Source organism: Peromyscus leucopus, chromosome 8b, assembly GCF_004664715.2.
Source record: "Peromyscus leucopus breed LL Stock chromosome 8b, UCI_PerLeu_2.1, whole genome shotgun sequence".
Classification (NCBI taxonomy): Eukaryota; Metazoa; Chordata; class Mammalia; order Rodentia; family Cricetidae; genus Peromyscus; species Peromyscus leucopus.
In genome coordinates, this window is record NC_051086.1 from 64,668,665 (window position 1) to 64,685,061 (window position 16,397).

General features: G+C 49.8%; 1 protein-coding gene across 3 annotated transcripts in view; it reads right to left on the bottom strand.

Moving 5' to 3' along the window:
* Asic2 (acid sensing ion channel subunit 2) overlaps window positions 1–16,397 on the bottom strand; it is a 1,079,215-nt gene that overhangs the window by 273,177 nt on the left and 789,641 nt on the right. Inside the window, exon 1 of one of the 3 annotated variants that reach the window (XM_028867012.2) lies at window positions 4,146–5,284. The exons of 1 other annotated variant lie outside the window; for it this stretch is intronic. In XM_028867012.2, coding sequence (XP_028722845.1) covers window positions 4,146–4,853 — 708 coding nt within the window. In that variant the 5' untranslated portion in view covers window positions 4,854–5,284. Of the gene's footprint in view, window positions 1–4,145; window positions 5,285–16,397 lie in introns of those variants that run through there. One more of the 3 variants, XM_028867014.2, reaches the window with a different exon arrangement.

Below are 16,397 nucleotides of genomic sequence, written 5' to 3' on the forward strand. Positions count from 1 at the left end.
TTTCAAAATTTTAGTTGGGCTCCCAGGTACCGATCACACCATTGCCTTGGGACCTTTCAGCACCACCTCACCCTCAGCTACTTTGAACTTGCCCCAGGGCCCAGAAGGCACCTGTCCAATCTCCCCCTTTTCTGCTCCCTCCTGCATGCTCTTGTGTGTGTGTGTGTGTGTGTGTGTTCGCCCGTGTTTCCTTTGTCTCTTGCTCTCCCCTGGAGCACCTACTTTATCTCCAAGATTCATCTCAAACATCACCTCCTCCAGGAAACCCTGGGAGGTCACCAGTCTGGTCTGGATACTTCAGAGCCCACACTGTATGCTTCTGGCTCTAGTTCACATATCTCTGCAAGTCCCTGAAGGGCATTCACCAAGCCTTATTTAATTTGATACCGCCAATGTCTAGTAAAGACCTTGGCACAGAGTTGGTGTGTAGTAAGCACTGGTTGATTCAATGACTAAGCTAAGAATGAGCATGCCCACCTCCCTCAGGTAAGTAGCCATGGTGAGATATGATGATTATGGTGATAATATTCGGTACCTCTTACCACCAGGTACCAGTACACGGTGCCTAGCTCTTTCTCTATATTGTAACAATGTCTCCTGAATATTAAGCATCCACTGTCGCCCAGACATACTTCAGTCACTGCCCCTACATATCTCCCTCCTGGCTCTCAGAAGAAGAACTTATTACTGGAAGCTCAAAAGCAAAGTGTCTGTCCAGGGAACACTGCTAGGAAGGGACAGACCTAACATCTAAGGCCAGGTCTGCCTGACACTCCACACTGCCCTCCCCTCTCCCCAACAGGCTTGCTGTTTCCCAGAGAGGGCAATGGCCCCTTGTTCTTGAAGTAGAGCCTACCCTGCATTGGCCTGTCTGTTCCTCTTTTAAGTCCCCCGGGACTCTCAGAGCTCTGCCTTGCAGCTCTGCTTCCTGCCCAGACTTCTCTCTCCACTGCCAGGAGCTACAGTGGAGCCAGAGTGTGCAGAGCCGAGGCTCAGGGCCGATGCCAGGGAAACAACACAGGCGTTCAGAATCGGGCACTGCTCTGTCTGACTGCTGAGTGACGAAACCTTGCCCAGCTTCAACAAATCCAGAACCACCAGTGAACATGCCCAGAATGGGCCTTGAGAATGAACCCAATGGACTGCCCTGGGCAATAAATTTCTCTCCCATTGGGGTTTGCTTTCAGACCACAGGACTAACTAGAGACAGAGGGCACATGCCCTCACTTGTTGCTCTGTCCTCTTACCACCTAGGAGTCCTGGGTGCCTAGTAAGTGCTTAACAGCCTGCTCCTCACACCACAGGCTGCCGGCTTCCCACTGGCAATGCTAGAGGAAGTTAACCAAGACCCCAGAAGACAGACGATCCTGCAGCTACCTCGTGAAGGTAGTCATTTCCCAAGCCTCTCCTGGGCATCAGGTTCTGTGCTGGGAGCTGGAGACAGCAGTAAAACTAGACAAGCCCTTCCCTTGTCCGAAGGAGAAGGCAAGCACAGACTTAGCAGGTATGGGGACATGCACTGGGGAGTAGAGACAAATGGGCAAACCTGGTTGCTACTGTTATTATTATTATTATTATTATTATTATTATTATTATTATTATTATTTTTAGTGATGCTGAGTGGGGTGGTCAGGAAAGGCTCCAAGCCAAAGTCAAAGAAATCTCTCTCTCTCTCTGTTTCTCTCTCTCTGTTTCTCTCTCTCTCTCTCTCTCTCTCTCTCTCTCTCTCTCTCTCTATCTCTCTGTCTCTGTCTCTCTCTCTCTCTCTCTCTCTCTCTCACACACACACACACACACACACACACACACACATTGATAGACTTGGGATCTGAGCAGTCATGTGACCCAAGAATTCCTGTTCTCAGCTTCCACAGAGCAGGCAGTTAGAGGAAAGCTTTTCTGATGGGTCTGCTCAGTGTCACGAACCCCCCTGAAGTAGCTTCTGAAAGTCTACAGGTAGAAAAACAGCCCACAGCATGCCTTGTTACAGGTCCAGAAACTCCCAGGTCAGAACCAAAAGCACAATCCACTAGGGGTCACTTTGAGTCCCTAGGGCACAAGCCTCTGGGGAGTGAAGTAGTACTTTTCCTTTGATGGACATGGCTGGCAAATCCTGTCAGGGAGAAAGTGTATGCTCCCATGGGAAGGACCCTGCTGTCCTCAGCTCCTTACCTCCTGCCTCACACAACTGGGGCCCATGCCTGCCATGGAGGTTGAAGCCAGATGGTGTGTCCTCAGCATGGAGAGTTAGGTTAGGCTGTATCTACCTAAACAATCTGGGGTGGCTTCCTGCTGTATTCTCCCAACTTCTAGGATGCATGGGACTTGGGGGAGGGGTCAGGCTAGGAGACAAGAGTCTTACTCAGGTTTTTCTGATAGGAGCTAGGCCCAGGATCAGAGAGGAAGGGTTCCCACGGCCTCATGCTAAGTTAGACTTTGAACTTGGTGACTTCCAGCATGAGACTGCTCTTTGCCGCTCACTCCTCATTTTAAATATAGGAATGAAAGCCACTGCTAGCTCAGGTCTGCTGTGACATCGGAAGGGAATCCTGGCTGTCAGAAGGCAATTTTGCATGCTTTGAAAACCAAGTGTCCAGTGCAGAATTGCATTGAAGAGGCTGTGTGTCATGCATCTTAGAGCTGATACTTAGATGTAACCTTGAACTCCAGTCTAGCGCTAGAGGTTGTTCCCCAGTGGTCAGCCAAGAAACAAAAAAACAGCTGACCACAGGAGTTGCTGCCTGAATTCTTTGGCCTCTATGGACTATGCTTGAGGTTCCAGAAGAAGCCTTGTAGAAGGGTATGTTAACAGCATTCCCTACTTGCTGATGCAGAGAGCCTCAGGTGGGAGACAGTCTGAAGGGCAGCTGAAAAGCCACCCCCCAACCCCCAACGTGGACCGTGCTAGAGAGGGATAATTCAGAATTACTTTGATAGCAAAAATCAACAGAGTAAGACTGTAGCCAAGGGTGGCATCTCAGACAAGAAATAACCAGAATAGCCAATCAGAGACCTCGGCGGACCAGCATCAAACCAACACACCTGTTGAAACCTTGGCAACTCTGCCATCCCCGGAAAAGCTTTGTCAGCGACAAAATCGTCAGGTGAGATCATTCTGAGAGTACCACCCATAAACTCATACCAACCTCCCCTGCACGGGTAGAAAGCCGGAGCCCACCTGAGGGGCATTTACACAGAAAAGGCTGGACGGGCTCGCACCACGCTGGGGCCTGGCACCAGAGCTCGTCTGAAACAGACTGCACAAGGCAGATACCTTCTGCCTGACAGCTGCGTTCTCCAGACCCACAGTGTGGGGGAAGCGGCTCAGCAAATGGCTCACAAATCCCTAGCACAGCTTCTCTTGGCCCTGGCTGTTTGCACTCATGACCCACCCTCCCAACACCGTGCAAACTTCCCCGCCTGCACGGGATTCCTCCAACCAGGGAGATCTGCACTAACCCCTTAACAGGAGCGAGGTGGGTGGGGGAGTCCCAGCTCATACAGCGTCTCCCCAAATAAGAAGAAGGGTGCCACTGCCTCATAGGGGGCCCACAAGTTTGGTGTTTGTTTACATTCTGGGAGTTTCCTCCTGGATTTTTGTGTGGAATTCTGAAACCATAAGCTGCTTGGGATCTTAGGTTGTCTTAAGAACTCCGCGGGATTCTCCCGTTAGCCCATTTTTTTTTTTTTTTTGAAGGATTTTGTATTGGTTCTCCTCAAAGACAACAAGCCTCCATTAAAAAACAAAACAAAACAAAACAAAAACCTCTAAAGCCCAGACTGAAAGCAGTAGTCCCAAGAACCTCGGTTGAGGTTAGGGGGAGGGGAACCATTATTCAGAGATGGGACCATAGATAGCAGAGGGAGGAGTTTGGGAGCTGGCACCGGAAGGAACTGTGCAAGGAGAACCCAAGAGTATTAAGATGACTTCCTACACAGAGCTAAGCCCAAGTTTCCCACCACCTGAAGACTCAGGGGACTCAAGAGTGATTCTGCCTCGGTACTGAGGAGCGGTGACACCCAGTCAAGACGTGGTGACACTCACAGGGGCCTGGTGTCCAGACCTTAGGGGCCCAACTAAGAGCCTCAGGACTCCTGGGAAGCGCGGGGTCAGAAAGGGCGGGTTCGCGCGGAGGGCAACTCACTGAGGAGAAGTTGTGCGGGCCACAGAGCTCGCCCCGGTACTTGCAGGAGAGCAGCATGTCCTCCAACTGGTGGCCCAGGCGGTCCATGAAGGCAGCGCTGATGCCCTCGAAGTGGCGCGGCGGCAGGAAGAGGCGGAAGTCGGCCAGCTTGCGGAACCACTGGCGGCGCGGCTCGTCGCCCCGCAGCAGCTCGCTGACCAGCGGGCGCGCCGTGCGGTTGGGCAGCAGCAGCCCCAGCCAGTGGCCCGCGTAGTAGAGGTCCCCCTTGGAGAGGCGCGGGAAGCGCAGCGGGTTGTTGTTGCACACGGTGACGGCGGGGAACGGCAGCTGGCGGCTCCACTCGCGGTGCACCCGAGTGTGTGACGGGAAGCTGAGCCAGTAAAGAAGGCGGTTCGAAGACCAGGACAGCAGCAAGCCGAGGGACGTGCAGAAGGCCAGCACCCACAGCGCCCGCCGCTGGAAGGAGCCTCCCGCCGCCGTGCGCCCCGCGCACATGTGCCGCAGCCCGTGCAATTTAGTGCGACTCAGTGACGGCCGCCCCCTGCGGGCGACCCCTGGCCCCTGCAGTGCCCGATCGCCACTCCGGTCGCCCCCGGGCTGCCTGGCTGCCGCCACCGCCGCGGGCGCCGGCTGCTCGCGGGCCATACGGAAGCGTCCCGGGCCGGTGAGCGCGGTCGCGGGCAGCCGGGCTCCGCCGCTCCGACTCATTCATTCAGCCCGAGGCTGGCGACAGCGGCGGCGGCCCCGGCCGGGCGGAGCCGCCATGGGAGTCCGCAGCAGCAGTGGGAGTAGCAGCAGCCGCGCGCAGCCTGCGCCAGGGAAGCCTGCGCCCGACAGGAGCTCCGGTGGCGCGGCATGCCCGCCCGGCGTTGCCGCCGCCGCCTCCGCGGGCGCTCGCCCGGGACTGAGTGCAGCCTCGGCCCGCCGCCCCTGGCTCTGGCCTCTCTCGAGCGCCTCCCAGGCTCTGCTGGCCCCGGGTCTTCCAGGAGGATGCGAGTCACCGGGCACTACCTCCGGAGGGGCCCCAGTGGGAGCCGCCTTTCCAATCCCTGGGCGCTGTGCCCGCCGACCTCCCCTCGTCCTGGACTTGGGGGACCCTGAGCTGAGTCCCCCCTGCACCGACTAACCCCAGTTTTTACGCTGATCCCGAGAGAGGGGCCACTGGATCACCATGCCTGATTTGGACAGTCCCTGGGACCCCACCAGTCTGGCCCGTAGCCCAGTGGAGCTGGGACATGCGAGAGAAGGCGCCAAGGAACGAGCGCCCCCAGAGGCGCTCCGCGGCTCCAGGCTCGGCGGGTGGGGTGGGTGTGTACTGGGGTGAGTGGTCGCCGAGTGGCGACTTCCTCCTTTCCTTTCCTCCAGGACCCTTCTTTCTCACGACTGCGGGGGCTGCCTTCCACCGAGACGTTCCTAGGCTTCCCCAAGTCCAGTTCTTGAGTCCCGCGAGGTGTCTACTGTCGTCTGGGGCCGGGGGCTTCTCCGGGCGTCCTGCGGAAAACCACTCGCTGCCGGGCCCCTCCAAGGCTGCTGGTCCCAGGGAACTATCGTTTCTTCCCTCCGCACGGGCTGTCTCCAGAAAAGCCCAGCTATGCTGTTCCTTGCCTCTTCTCCTCCTTGGGCGCCGGGAGCTGGGAACTGCGGAGCCCAGGCAACACCTCCAGGGGCTAATCCGGACTCGCTGCTGATCCGAGCTCGCTGCTCCGTGGGCCGGTCTCCTCTCTAGACTCCAAGTCCACGATGGCGGTGGCTGTAACAGCGGCGGCGGCGGGGCTCCTCTCTCGGTGGCCCGGCCCTCCTCGGGCCCCGGGCGAACTTGGGCAGCAGCCGCGCGAGGCTGGCGCGGCTGGGCTATGAGCACCTGCTACTGCGCTCGCTGGCCCGGCGGCTCCGGGCGGGCGGGGCGGCGGCGGCCGCGGCGAGCGCTGTGCGCTCCTGGAGAGGCGGTGCTGACGCTCCCGGCTCCTCCTTGCTGCATTTTAATTCCTGGCCACTGTGGCCGCTGCACTCCGAGCGGGAAGCCTCTTGCTGGAGTTGCGGGGAGAGGGGAGAGCACAGATGTGGCCGGTCGTGCCGGCTTGTGGAAGGGATGGAAAGTAGTAAAAACACTGTGTTTATGTGCAGTCTTGTGCAAAGAAGTGAGGGACGCCTGGGCAGGTGAGATGGGCTAGAGAGAGAAGGGACCGTGCAGCGTGGGCACTTGAGCAAGTGTGAGTGCAGTGTCGTGCAGGAGCTGTGTAGGATGTGAACTGTTTATATGTGAAGAGGCATTTGTGCCAAACTCTTGAATTCGTGAAACTGCCTGTGGGTGATGTACTGCGGCTGCTGGAATGTGTCATAAGTGGAAAAGTGCCTATGATGGGCTGTGTGTTCTGCGTATGCATATCCTTGGTGGTGGGTATGAATGAGTGTAGTTTCTGATTTGCATGTGTGTGAATTTTTAGAAAGAACTATGTGCTCAGTTATTCGGAGGAGTTACAGGTCTTCTGGCAGGATGGGCTCAAGGGGGCAGCCCCTCTCCTCTGCTTCTCAAGTGCCCCAGTCCCTTCTCTGGAGGTATTCAGTAAGGCTAGAGTAGCTTTCCCTGGAGGTAGAGAGAAGAGAAGGATGGGGAAGGGGATGGCTACCCCAGACAAGGGATTCCATTATTCTAACCCATTCTCTCTCCCAGAAGCACCCAATCCTTTCATTAACCCCTGGACACATAAACTTTTGATGCTGCCTTTTAAATATTCTGCCTTAACTTTCTTGGGGCACTGAATGAGGTTTGTAATTACAACTGGCCCCACTTCCTAAGTGATGTGAGAGAGGCCAGGGCTTACCCAAGGCAGCACAGCTGGGCAGTGGTTAGCTGGATATCCCATGGGGGCTTGCAGTTCTCAGCCTTGTTTCAAGAGGTCTGTTCTGGCTGGTTGTGTGTGTCAATTTGACACAAGCTAGAGTCATCAAAGAGGAAGGAGCCTCAGTTGAGGAAATGCCTCCATGAGATCCAGCTGTAAGGCATTTTCTCAATTAGTGATCAATGATGGAGGGCCCAGTCAATGGTGGGTGGTGCCATCCCTGGGCTGTTGGTCCCGGGTTCTATAAGAAAGCAGGCTGAATAAGTCATGGGGTGCAAGCAGCACTCCTCCATGGCCTCGGCATCAGCTCCTGCCTCCAGGATCCTGCCCTGCTTGAGTTCCTATTCTGACTTCCTTTGGTGATGAATAGCAATGTGGAAGTGTAAACTGAAAAACCCTTTCCTCTCCACCTTGCTTTTGTGGTCATGGTGTTTGATTCAGACAACTCAACTCACAGATATATTTGACACGTAAGGAACATGCACACAAACATGCCTGCCATACATCTTGTGCATATGTGCAATACACATTGCACACTGTGCATATATATGTATACAGTATACAAATATACACAGCTCTATATTACCTGTAATTCATGCATTCACAGTCAGGTATACACACACACACAACACACATGCTATGTGTATAGGTGTCCATGCTTACACTCAAGCACACAGCTACACACACCTGGAGGCCCTTTTTCCTTTTCCTTTTTTTTTTTTTTTTTTTTTTTTTTTGATCAATTTATTTATTTTAATTTTGTTTTTTGGGTTTTTTTTTTTTTTTTTTTTTTTTAGACAGAGTTTCTCTGTGTAGCCCTGGGCTGACTTGGAAATGACTCTGTAGACCAGGCTGGCCTCAAACTCACAGAGATCCACCTGCCTCTGCCTCTGGAGTGCTGGGATAAAAGGCACAGGCCTAGCTCATGGAGGCCCTTTTCCTATGCAGGGGGAAGAAACTGTTGCTGCTGGGTGGCGCTGAGATTCAGTTTGGGATTTGGTTTCCCTGAAATTGTCTGTCCGTTGGTTGTTGGTTGTAAGTTCCACAGGTGACAGTGTATCACACTCCCAACAAAAACTCCTACTCTAATACCACTGGTTTAGACTGAGAATTCCTACCTGGGGGTTCTGGGACTTCTTCCAGCCAAGGTGATAGCCTAGAGGCCTGGATGCAGCTACTGTTAGAACAGCCACAAGTATGTGACATCTCCCAGCATCCTTACTCTGGAGTGGCACAACACTCTGTTTTGCCGAAAGCCATTCTGGTTGGTCCTGCTGTTATGGGCTTTTCTTCCCTGGTCCTTTCCTCCTTGAGGTGTGCACATGCCACTGTGGGTTGACAAATGTCATGTTTGCTCTGTTTTTCCTGTCCATTCTCCAAACAGACAGCATGTACAATGGGGGCATCCTGCTTAGGCCTTCATGGATCTTGACACAGAATGTGACTCCAAGCAAAGACTAGTGTCTCTCTTGATGACTGCATGCTCAGCATGTCTCCTAGGCTAACTGGTCCTCTCTCCTCAGTACTTTGGTCAGTCCAGCAACATTCTCCCTCCAAATTCCATTGCCTCCTAGGGGATGATTCCCTTGGTTTATTCTGTTGACTGGTCTTTCTATTGCTATGATCCCAACACACTTACACCTTGTGCTGATGTCCCAGTGATGGTTTTCATCATAGCACAGTGTCATTGTATGTGTCCAGGTCTTTCTTGGGGACTCTGAGCCTTTTGAGGACAAGAACTACATCTCATTCATACTTATGTCCCTGCCTCTCATCTCAGTGTCCAGATACATCAATGAGACCTACTGATACAGGGGGATAGAGGGGAAAGGAAAGAATATTTCTTTAAAAAAAATTACATGCCAAACATAGAACAAGAAACATTTTACCTTATTTCCCACTCCAATCCTTTAGGGAAGGAATTTTGGTCATCTTCCTGCTGTTGTTGAACTAACAGCTTTTTAGCAGGATTTGAATTGAGTTCAAAGTTTTTCCAATGGCCAGATTTTCTCCCTTACATCTTGCCTCTTTGAATCGCATTATGATAGATATCATCATCATCTTTCCTAAGCCAAAGGGATGGTTCCAAATGTTTTATACTAAAGTAAGTTTCATAAATGTTCCACGTGTTTAATCTTAGAAAAAATATTTGTCTACTTTGAAGAGAAGGAACTTTTGCCATGGAGAGGCTCCCTTGAAGCCACAGAGCAATGAAGCAAGAGAACAGGGTTTACATTCAGAGAGCTGGGCTCCATCCCCTTGTTCCTTCCACACAATGGCTCCTATGACATAGTTGTCTCTTCCTGGTGGATTCTATTGGACAGACAAACAAATCTATAAGATTGTGCATAAGCTGACCATTGCACCCTCTCCATCAAGAAATAAAAATGTAATACAATGACCACCCCCCTATGATAAGCTTTTAAGAAAAGTTCCTTTGCTTCCTTATCAGCCCAGCATCTACAAATCTACACCTGGCAACTGGCATCCTGTGTAATGTCATGTGCAGGGGCAGGAGGGTCTTCCCAGGACTCAGTCCATATCCTGGACTGCAACCACCACCATAATTCTTTTCTCCCCTAAAATAAGGCCTTGATTTTGGTTTCTATTTGCTTTTTTGAGGCATGGTTTTTCCATATAGCCCAGTCTGACCTTGAACTTTTAATTTTCCTGCCTTGGCCTCTAAGGGTGGGGCCTACAGGTGTATGATACCATATCCAGCAGTTAGGTCTCTTATGATTGTGGTGGGTTTTGAGGTTTCAAAAGTCCAAGCCAATCCTGGTGTCTTCTTCCACTCTCTGCCCATGGATCAGGATGTAGCTTTCAGTTACTGCTCCAGTGCCTGCCTGCATGCCACCATGCTCCCCTCCATGATGATAATGGATAACTAATCCTCTGAAACTGTAAGCAGGATCCCCTTGGTCATGGTATCTCTTCACAGTAATAGAACAGTGATAAAATGGAAGTTGGTACCAGGAACTGGGGTACTGCTGTGACAGGCCTGACTGTACTATTTGTTGAAGGAATATGGAAAAATCTGGGGATTCTGGATGAGAAAAGTAGTTGGATGCTTTAAGTAGGGTTTAGTGGGCCATCCTAGAAAGAGTGTGGAAGACAGTGCTAGGGGCAATTTGAACTGTGAGGGCCCAGCTCAAGAAGTTTCAGAGGGGAACAATATTAGTAAGTGACTGAGAGATGGTTCTTATGATATTTTGGCAAAGAATATGACTGCTTTTTGCCCTTGTCCTAAAAAAGTTGCTGAAGGCTAAATTGGAGAGTTTTGGATTAATGTAACTGGCAGAGGAGATTTCAAGACATTCTAGTATTGACTGTGTCATGTGGTTATTAATGACCACTCTTATGCAGATCTATAATGAAAAGGAGCAAACTGAACAAGGAAAAATACAAAATGTACAGTTTGAGGAGAAAAGGAGCACCTGGAAATGTAACAGAGCTAAGTCCTGTGTTCAAGGAGATAAAACGCTTAAAGAAAAAGTCTGATGGTAAATGGGATAAAGGGAGTGGTAACCTCAGGGCAAGATCCCACCCAGCTAAGCTTCCAACTGGTGAAAAGGAATAAAAGAAAGCTTAAGCAGTGAAGACAAACATCAACAACAGAAAACTGATGCAAACATAGTTTAAGGAAGAGGCCAAATTTCAGCCCCTTAAGCAGCAGAACTTGGTACTTCAGTCACATAGTTCTGGCTTTAGAGTTAACGGTAAAGAAAAGGGTTATGGAATCTCCTTCAGCAGGCATGTGTCAGAGATGCTCCTGCATGGAGGCCCAGAGAGGCCATTGCATGAAACTGTGCATGAAACTGTGCATGAAACTGTGAAGGTGAAGACCCCAAGATGTTGGAGATTCCAGAGTCATGGGATCCCTGCCAAGAAGAGCTGCACACCAGGTGTGGAAACAGCTCAAGAAAGAGAAGAATGTTGTAGTCAACAAAGCTGAAAGGAGTTGGAGCTCTAACAAGCCCTTTGACGTCAGACATGAAGATGCAGAGTTTGGAGTTTGCCCAGCTGGTTTTTGGTCTTGCTTTGGTCCAGTATTTCCTCGTTATGCTCCCTTTCCTCCCTTTTGGAGTGGTAATGTATATTCTGTGCCATTTTATGTTGGAAGTATGTGATCTGCTTTTTGATTTTTATTTTACAGGAGGTTACAGTTAAGAGATTGCCTTGAGTTTCAGAAGAGATTTTGGACTGTGGGCTTTTAAACAGTGTTGAGACTGTGATAGACCACAGGGACTTTTGAAGTTGGACTGAATGCATTTTTGCATTATGACATAGCTACAAGCCTGTGGGGGTCAGGGAGTGGAATGTGGTGATTTGAATAAGAATGACTCCCATAGGCTCATATGCTTGAATGCATGGTCACCATTGAGTGGAACTCTTAGATAGGATTAGAAAGATTAGGAGGTGTGGCCTTGTTGGAGAAAGTGTGTCATTGGGGGTGAGCTTTGAGGTTTCAAAAGCCCAAGCCAGGCCCAGTGTCTCTCCCACTCTGCCTTTGGATCAGGATGTAGCTTTCAGCTACTGCTCCAGGGCCTGCCTGTGTGCTGCCATGCTTCCCACCATGATGATAATTGGATTAAACCCCTGAAACTGTAAGCAAGCTCCAATTAAGTGCTTTCTCTTATAAGCGTTGCCTTGGTCATGGTGTCTCTTCGCAGCAATAGGACAATGACTAAGACAATCATATATAGGATTGGTAACTTCTTTTGGCTTTCTCAAGCTTCACTGAAGACACTGGTGGTCCTGTTTATTTCCAAGCCCTACCAGTCAGGCATCAAATGCCAGTTAGCTCTGCTTCCTCTCTCTCGTGGGAGACCCTTCAGTTGCTTCAGGCTGGTTCTATCCTAGAGCACTGTGTGAAACCCTTTTTGTGAAGTTCTCCCATTCCTAGGACCTCATTCACGGAGAGCCTTACAAAATAGTCAGATTTTCCTCTCATATGGAAACCTCAGTTACTCTACAGAATCAGAGTCCCTCAACGCTGAAGAGACCCTTGCATCCAGTTACCTGAAGATGTCCTTCAGCCAGCCTTGTCTTCTCCAGGAGGTGTCCCTGGTTCTTTCGGTTGTTTCTTGCATAGTTCTGCTGTGGTGATGGGGATCTTGAGTGCTGGTCTCCTTATGCTGAAGTCACTAGCCTTGTGCCGTTTGAGCATATAAACCCTACACTAGATCTTGGTCTTCTCACCCCTTGAGGTATCTTGAGACCTTTTGACTTTTTTACTTCTGGGGTTTTGTGGAGGTGATATGGATGGCAAGGCAGTCCAAGGACAATGGCTTCTTGGTGTACTGGCCTAAGACACTAAATGTGCTTTCCTTTGGAATGATACTGCAGAATTCGCTTGCTTTGCTTTTAGCATGAGAACTCATGGACAATGGGTAGAGGGGCTTTTGTGGCTCTACTGCAAACTTATAACCCTGTTCCTTTTCTTAGTATCTCCATTGTGGCTGTCAGTGATTCTACTTTTCTTTTTTTCCCTCTCTTTCCTCCTTCTTGCCTCTTTCGCTGTCCCCAGTCTGGGCCCAAAGCCTCACATTGCTCTCTTGCACTGCTGTCTTGCACTGCTGTCTTGCACTGCTGTCTTGCACTGTTGTCTTGCACTGCTCTCTTACACTGTTGTCTTGCACTGCCGTCTTGCACTGCTGTCTTGCACTGCTGTCTTGCACTGCTGTCTTGCACTGCTCTCTTACACTGTTGTCTTGCACTGCCGTCTTGCACTGCCGTCTTGCACTGCTCTCTTACACTGCTGTCTTACACTGCTGTCTTGCACTGCTGTCTTGCACTGCTGTCTTGCACTGCTGTCTTGCACTGCTCTATCCTGTGTTGCGCGTGACTTTGGGAATCCTGGGGCCCTGGAGGTGCCTGTAGTGCCACAGGACCAGAGCAAATGCCCAGCAGTTGCAATGGGGTTTCTTTCACTGGTGTGAGGAGACCGAGAAAGACTTCTCTGTGGCCATAGCTCATCATCTGTATACTTATTTAACAACTCCTGCCCCCTCCCATGGCCTGACACTGTGATTGTGGCTCCATCCTTTGAAGCTTTTATCGGATTTTGTCATCCTCACTGCGTGTGCATACCTAACCTCTTGGCACACTCTCCTCACACTCCCCAGGTGGTTTTTATTTTATCCTATCAATCACTCATGGGGGCCTATGACCCCCAGAAGGAGGAGCACAGGATCCATGTCTGCGAAAAGACTTTGCTGCAGTCTGCCCAGGGTCAGAAGCTACATGGCTGGGGCACTTCAGTCCTCGAAGCTGAGGACTGGAGCTGCATAGAAGACAAGTTCTTTCCCTTTGCTTCAGTGGACGAGGCCTAGAAAGTTGAGGGGCTTTCTATAAACCATACAGCTTGGCACTGATAAAAGCAGGACCAAATGCAGGTCTGATCCCTGTGTACACTCTCAGATGACTGTGTTTTTAAAAATCCCCTTTGAAATGTTGGGGTATAGCTCACTGATTGTATTTCCCTAGCATGTGTAAGGACCTGGGTTCAATCTCCAGCAACACACACACACACACACACACACACACACACACACACACACACCATTTGAAATGAGTACTATATCCACATAGTTCTGAAAGACAAAGGGAGCTTCTGTGGTAATAATGCCTCTCCACATCTGTAGCCACTCATATTTCCTTCCTAAAAGAATTGATGTGGTCAGATTCTAGTAGGTTCTATAAATACACCCACAGTCTTTGTGGGTACAGTCTTTGTGCGACCCTCACTTCTTACCTGAAAGGCTGTGTTCAGTGAACACCATTGACCAGAGTAATTGTGTTCCCTGGCTTCACATCTTTTTTCCCCATTCTGAATTTTCAGTGGCTTTATGGCTGCCTTTCTCTGACACCTCACTCTAACTTCCGTTACTTTCCCCAGTTTCTTATTTTGCATTATTCTGCTCACCCATCCACAAAGGACAGCAGGCTCTGAGACAAGGAGCTAAGCAGAGTTGGCCGCTTTATTATCAGATGTTTCCTTTAACTCTTTGCCAGGTACATTAATGGCTGAAAGCTCCCAGGTGGCTAACCTCGAACAGCAAGGCAGGTGAAGATATCTTCTCGGAAGTACATTATATGATGTGTCTGCATAGAACTTAATTTTCTAGTTATATTTTCTTCTAACTCTTTCTCTCTGAGTGCCCTGAGTGTTGATTGGCAGAGAAAACTACTTAGAACTTAGAAGTCTCTGTAACCAATGTACAGAATGAATAAGAACAGAGATCCAAAGATGTCAAGGGCAAATACAATCTTAATGAGCAAGGAACCAAATTTAGAAGAGGAAACTGAGGTAGAGTATAGCAACTTGCTCCAATGATGGTGGTGATTTTGATGATGGTGATGGTGAGGCTGACACCGTTTGAACACTAACTATGAATCTGTTACTATCATAACTCTCAGAACCATCATTATAGCTCATCTGTACTGGAGGAAACTGAGGCATAGGCAAGGTAAGTAATGTGTCATCAGTGACTGGGATAGAGCCCAAGTAGCCTGGTCTACAGTATGTGGTCTTAAATACATTGGTTGTAATTTGCTAAACGTGATGGCGGGAGTGGATGTGTATTGAACGTCTGAAGGATCAGGCACCATCTTTGGCACTGGAAACACATCTGCTCAGATGATGTCTCTGCCTTGGTGGGGGTCTAGGGTAAGAAAAACAGGGAAGTACTAACATGAACTACTAATCAGTAATTGTAACTGAGACTATTCTACTAGACATGAGGACACCTTGTTGGGAGGGTCTGGGGGAGGGTGTCTCTCTTGATTGATGTAAGAACTATATACTGTCTACTGATGTTTTCCATTCACTTTTGTTTTATCCTACCAACTCGTGGAGAGTTGGGTGACTTCTGCCCAAACTGGACACACTTTCAACCAGGATGAGAGACAGACAAAGGCATGACCCCACGCTGAGGGTTAAGTGAGTTGGTTTTTAGTTTCTCCTGGTGTCTTGTTGACGTAGTTTCTGAGCAATAATTAATCTGTTTTGCTCTCTTAGTACCCATTGCCTAACACTTTATTCTATGCTTAGACTTGTATACTTGAGTCTTTCTTGCAAGCTTGGTTGTGACCATAAAGTTAGCAGAGAAATGGAGCCTTGCACACTTTCCTAGCCAATTTGCTCTCCCCTATACATAACAAAGCTCTTGTTAAAATAGTTAAGCATAATAACCCTCTTCAGCAGTAACCACCCACTCATGATGAAAAGGCATGCAGTTAAAATAAGATTTAATGAAATATAAAACCCCAGGTACAGTTAGGCATTTTATTCACAGCTCCTTGACTGTCCCCATATTCTTTCTAATCATGAAAATCTTGCCCTGTCTCTCACCTCTACTTTGGGGAGTACCAGCTCACCAGTCCTGAATCTGTCTTGCCGACAGACCCTCTGCTGGGGCTCTGAGATGTAAGGCCAGGTTGATTCATCAAAAGCTGCATTCAGACTGCTTTCCCTGGTCACTGGGGCTTTCCTGTGTGTCAGCCACCAATGGTTTGTTTACTCTCCTTGATTTACAAAAGGCTTGGCCAAACCATTGCCTTGGGGTTCGCTACATCTAGTTTATTCCCTTGTCCACCCCAAGGAGAGGCCTTGAGGGAGAGATTTAGTATCTCTGTCTACAGTGGGATAGACCAGCGTGATTATCCAAATGGAAGAATGGAAGAGGAGGGTACAAAGGTCACAGGAGCAACCAGGTATCAACCCAGAACTGTTATATGCATCTCTAAGAGGGCCTCGAAAGCGCTCCCTCCATGGGTAATATTATCCATGTCAACAGAAGAAGACATAAGAAATGTTTCATTGTTCAAGTTTCGTCCTCTCTATTGTTGACTTAGGCACAGCTTAGACCACACTGGCTGTAATCACCCCGGAGCCAGTGCTAGAGCAAGTATAGCATTTTGCCTCATTTTTTCAGGGAAAAGAAATGAAGCCCAGAGAGGCAAGTTAGTTGCCAAGGGCCACACAGAGTGTGCCATGTAGGTGGCACAGCTTAGATTCCAACCCACTCCAGACTCAAATGTGTTGGTAATGACTAGAGAGGCAGAATTCTGGGAGCCAAGAATGAAAAGTGACAAAGTATGTGTCAGTGCAACTCAGTTCTTCAGAAACCCCTGGGGGGAGCGGGGAAGGGATGGCAGAACTGACTGAGGACAGACATGGGGCTCCGAGGCTCTGCTGTGGCTGTGGGGGTGCTCCTCTTTCAGCTCTGGAGACGTGCCAATCAGAGCAAAGCTCAGACGGCAGCAGCCTATTGGTTAGGAAGAGGTCTAGGGAGGACTCCCAGGGCGTCAGAGAGAGCCACATAAAATACTTTCCCTCTCAACATTTAGACGGCATTACACACGGAGAGCCACCATGTGGTCACGAAGTAGGAACTCACGTCTACAA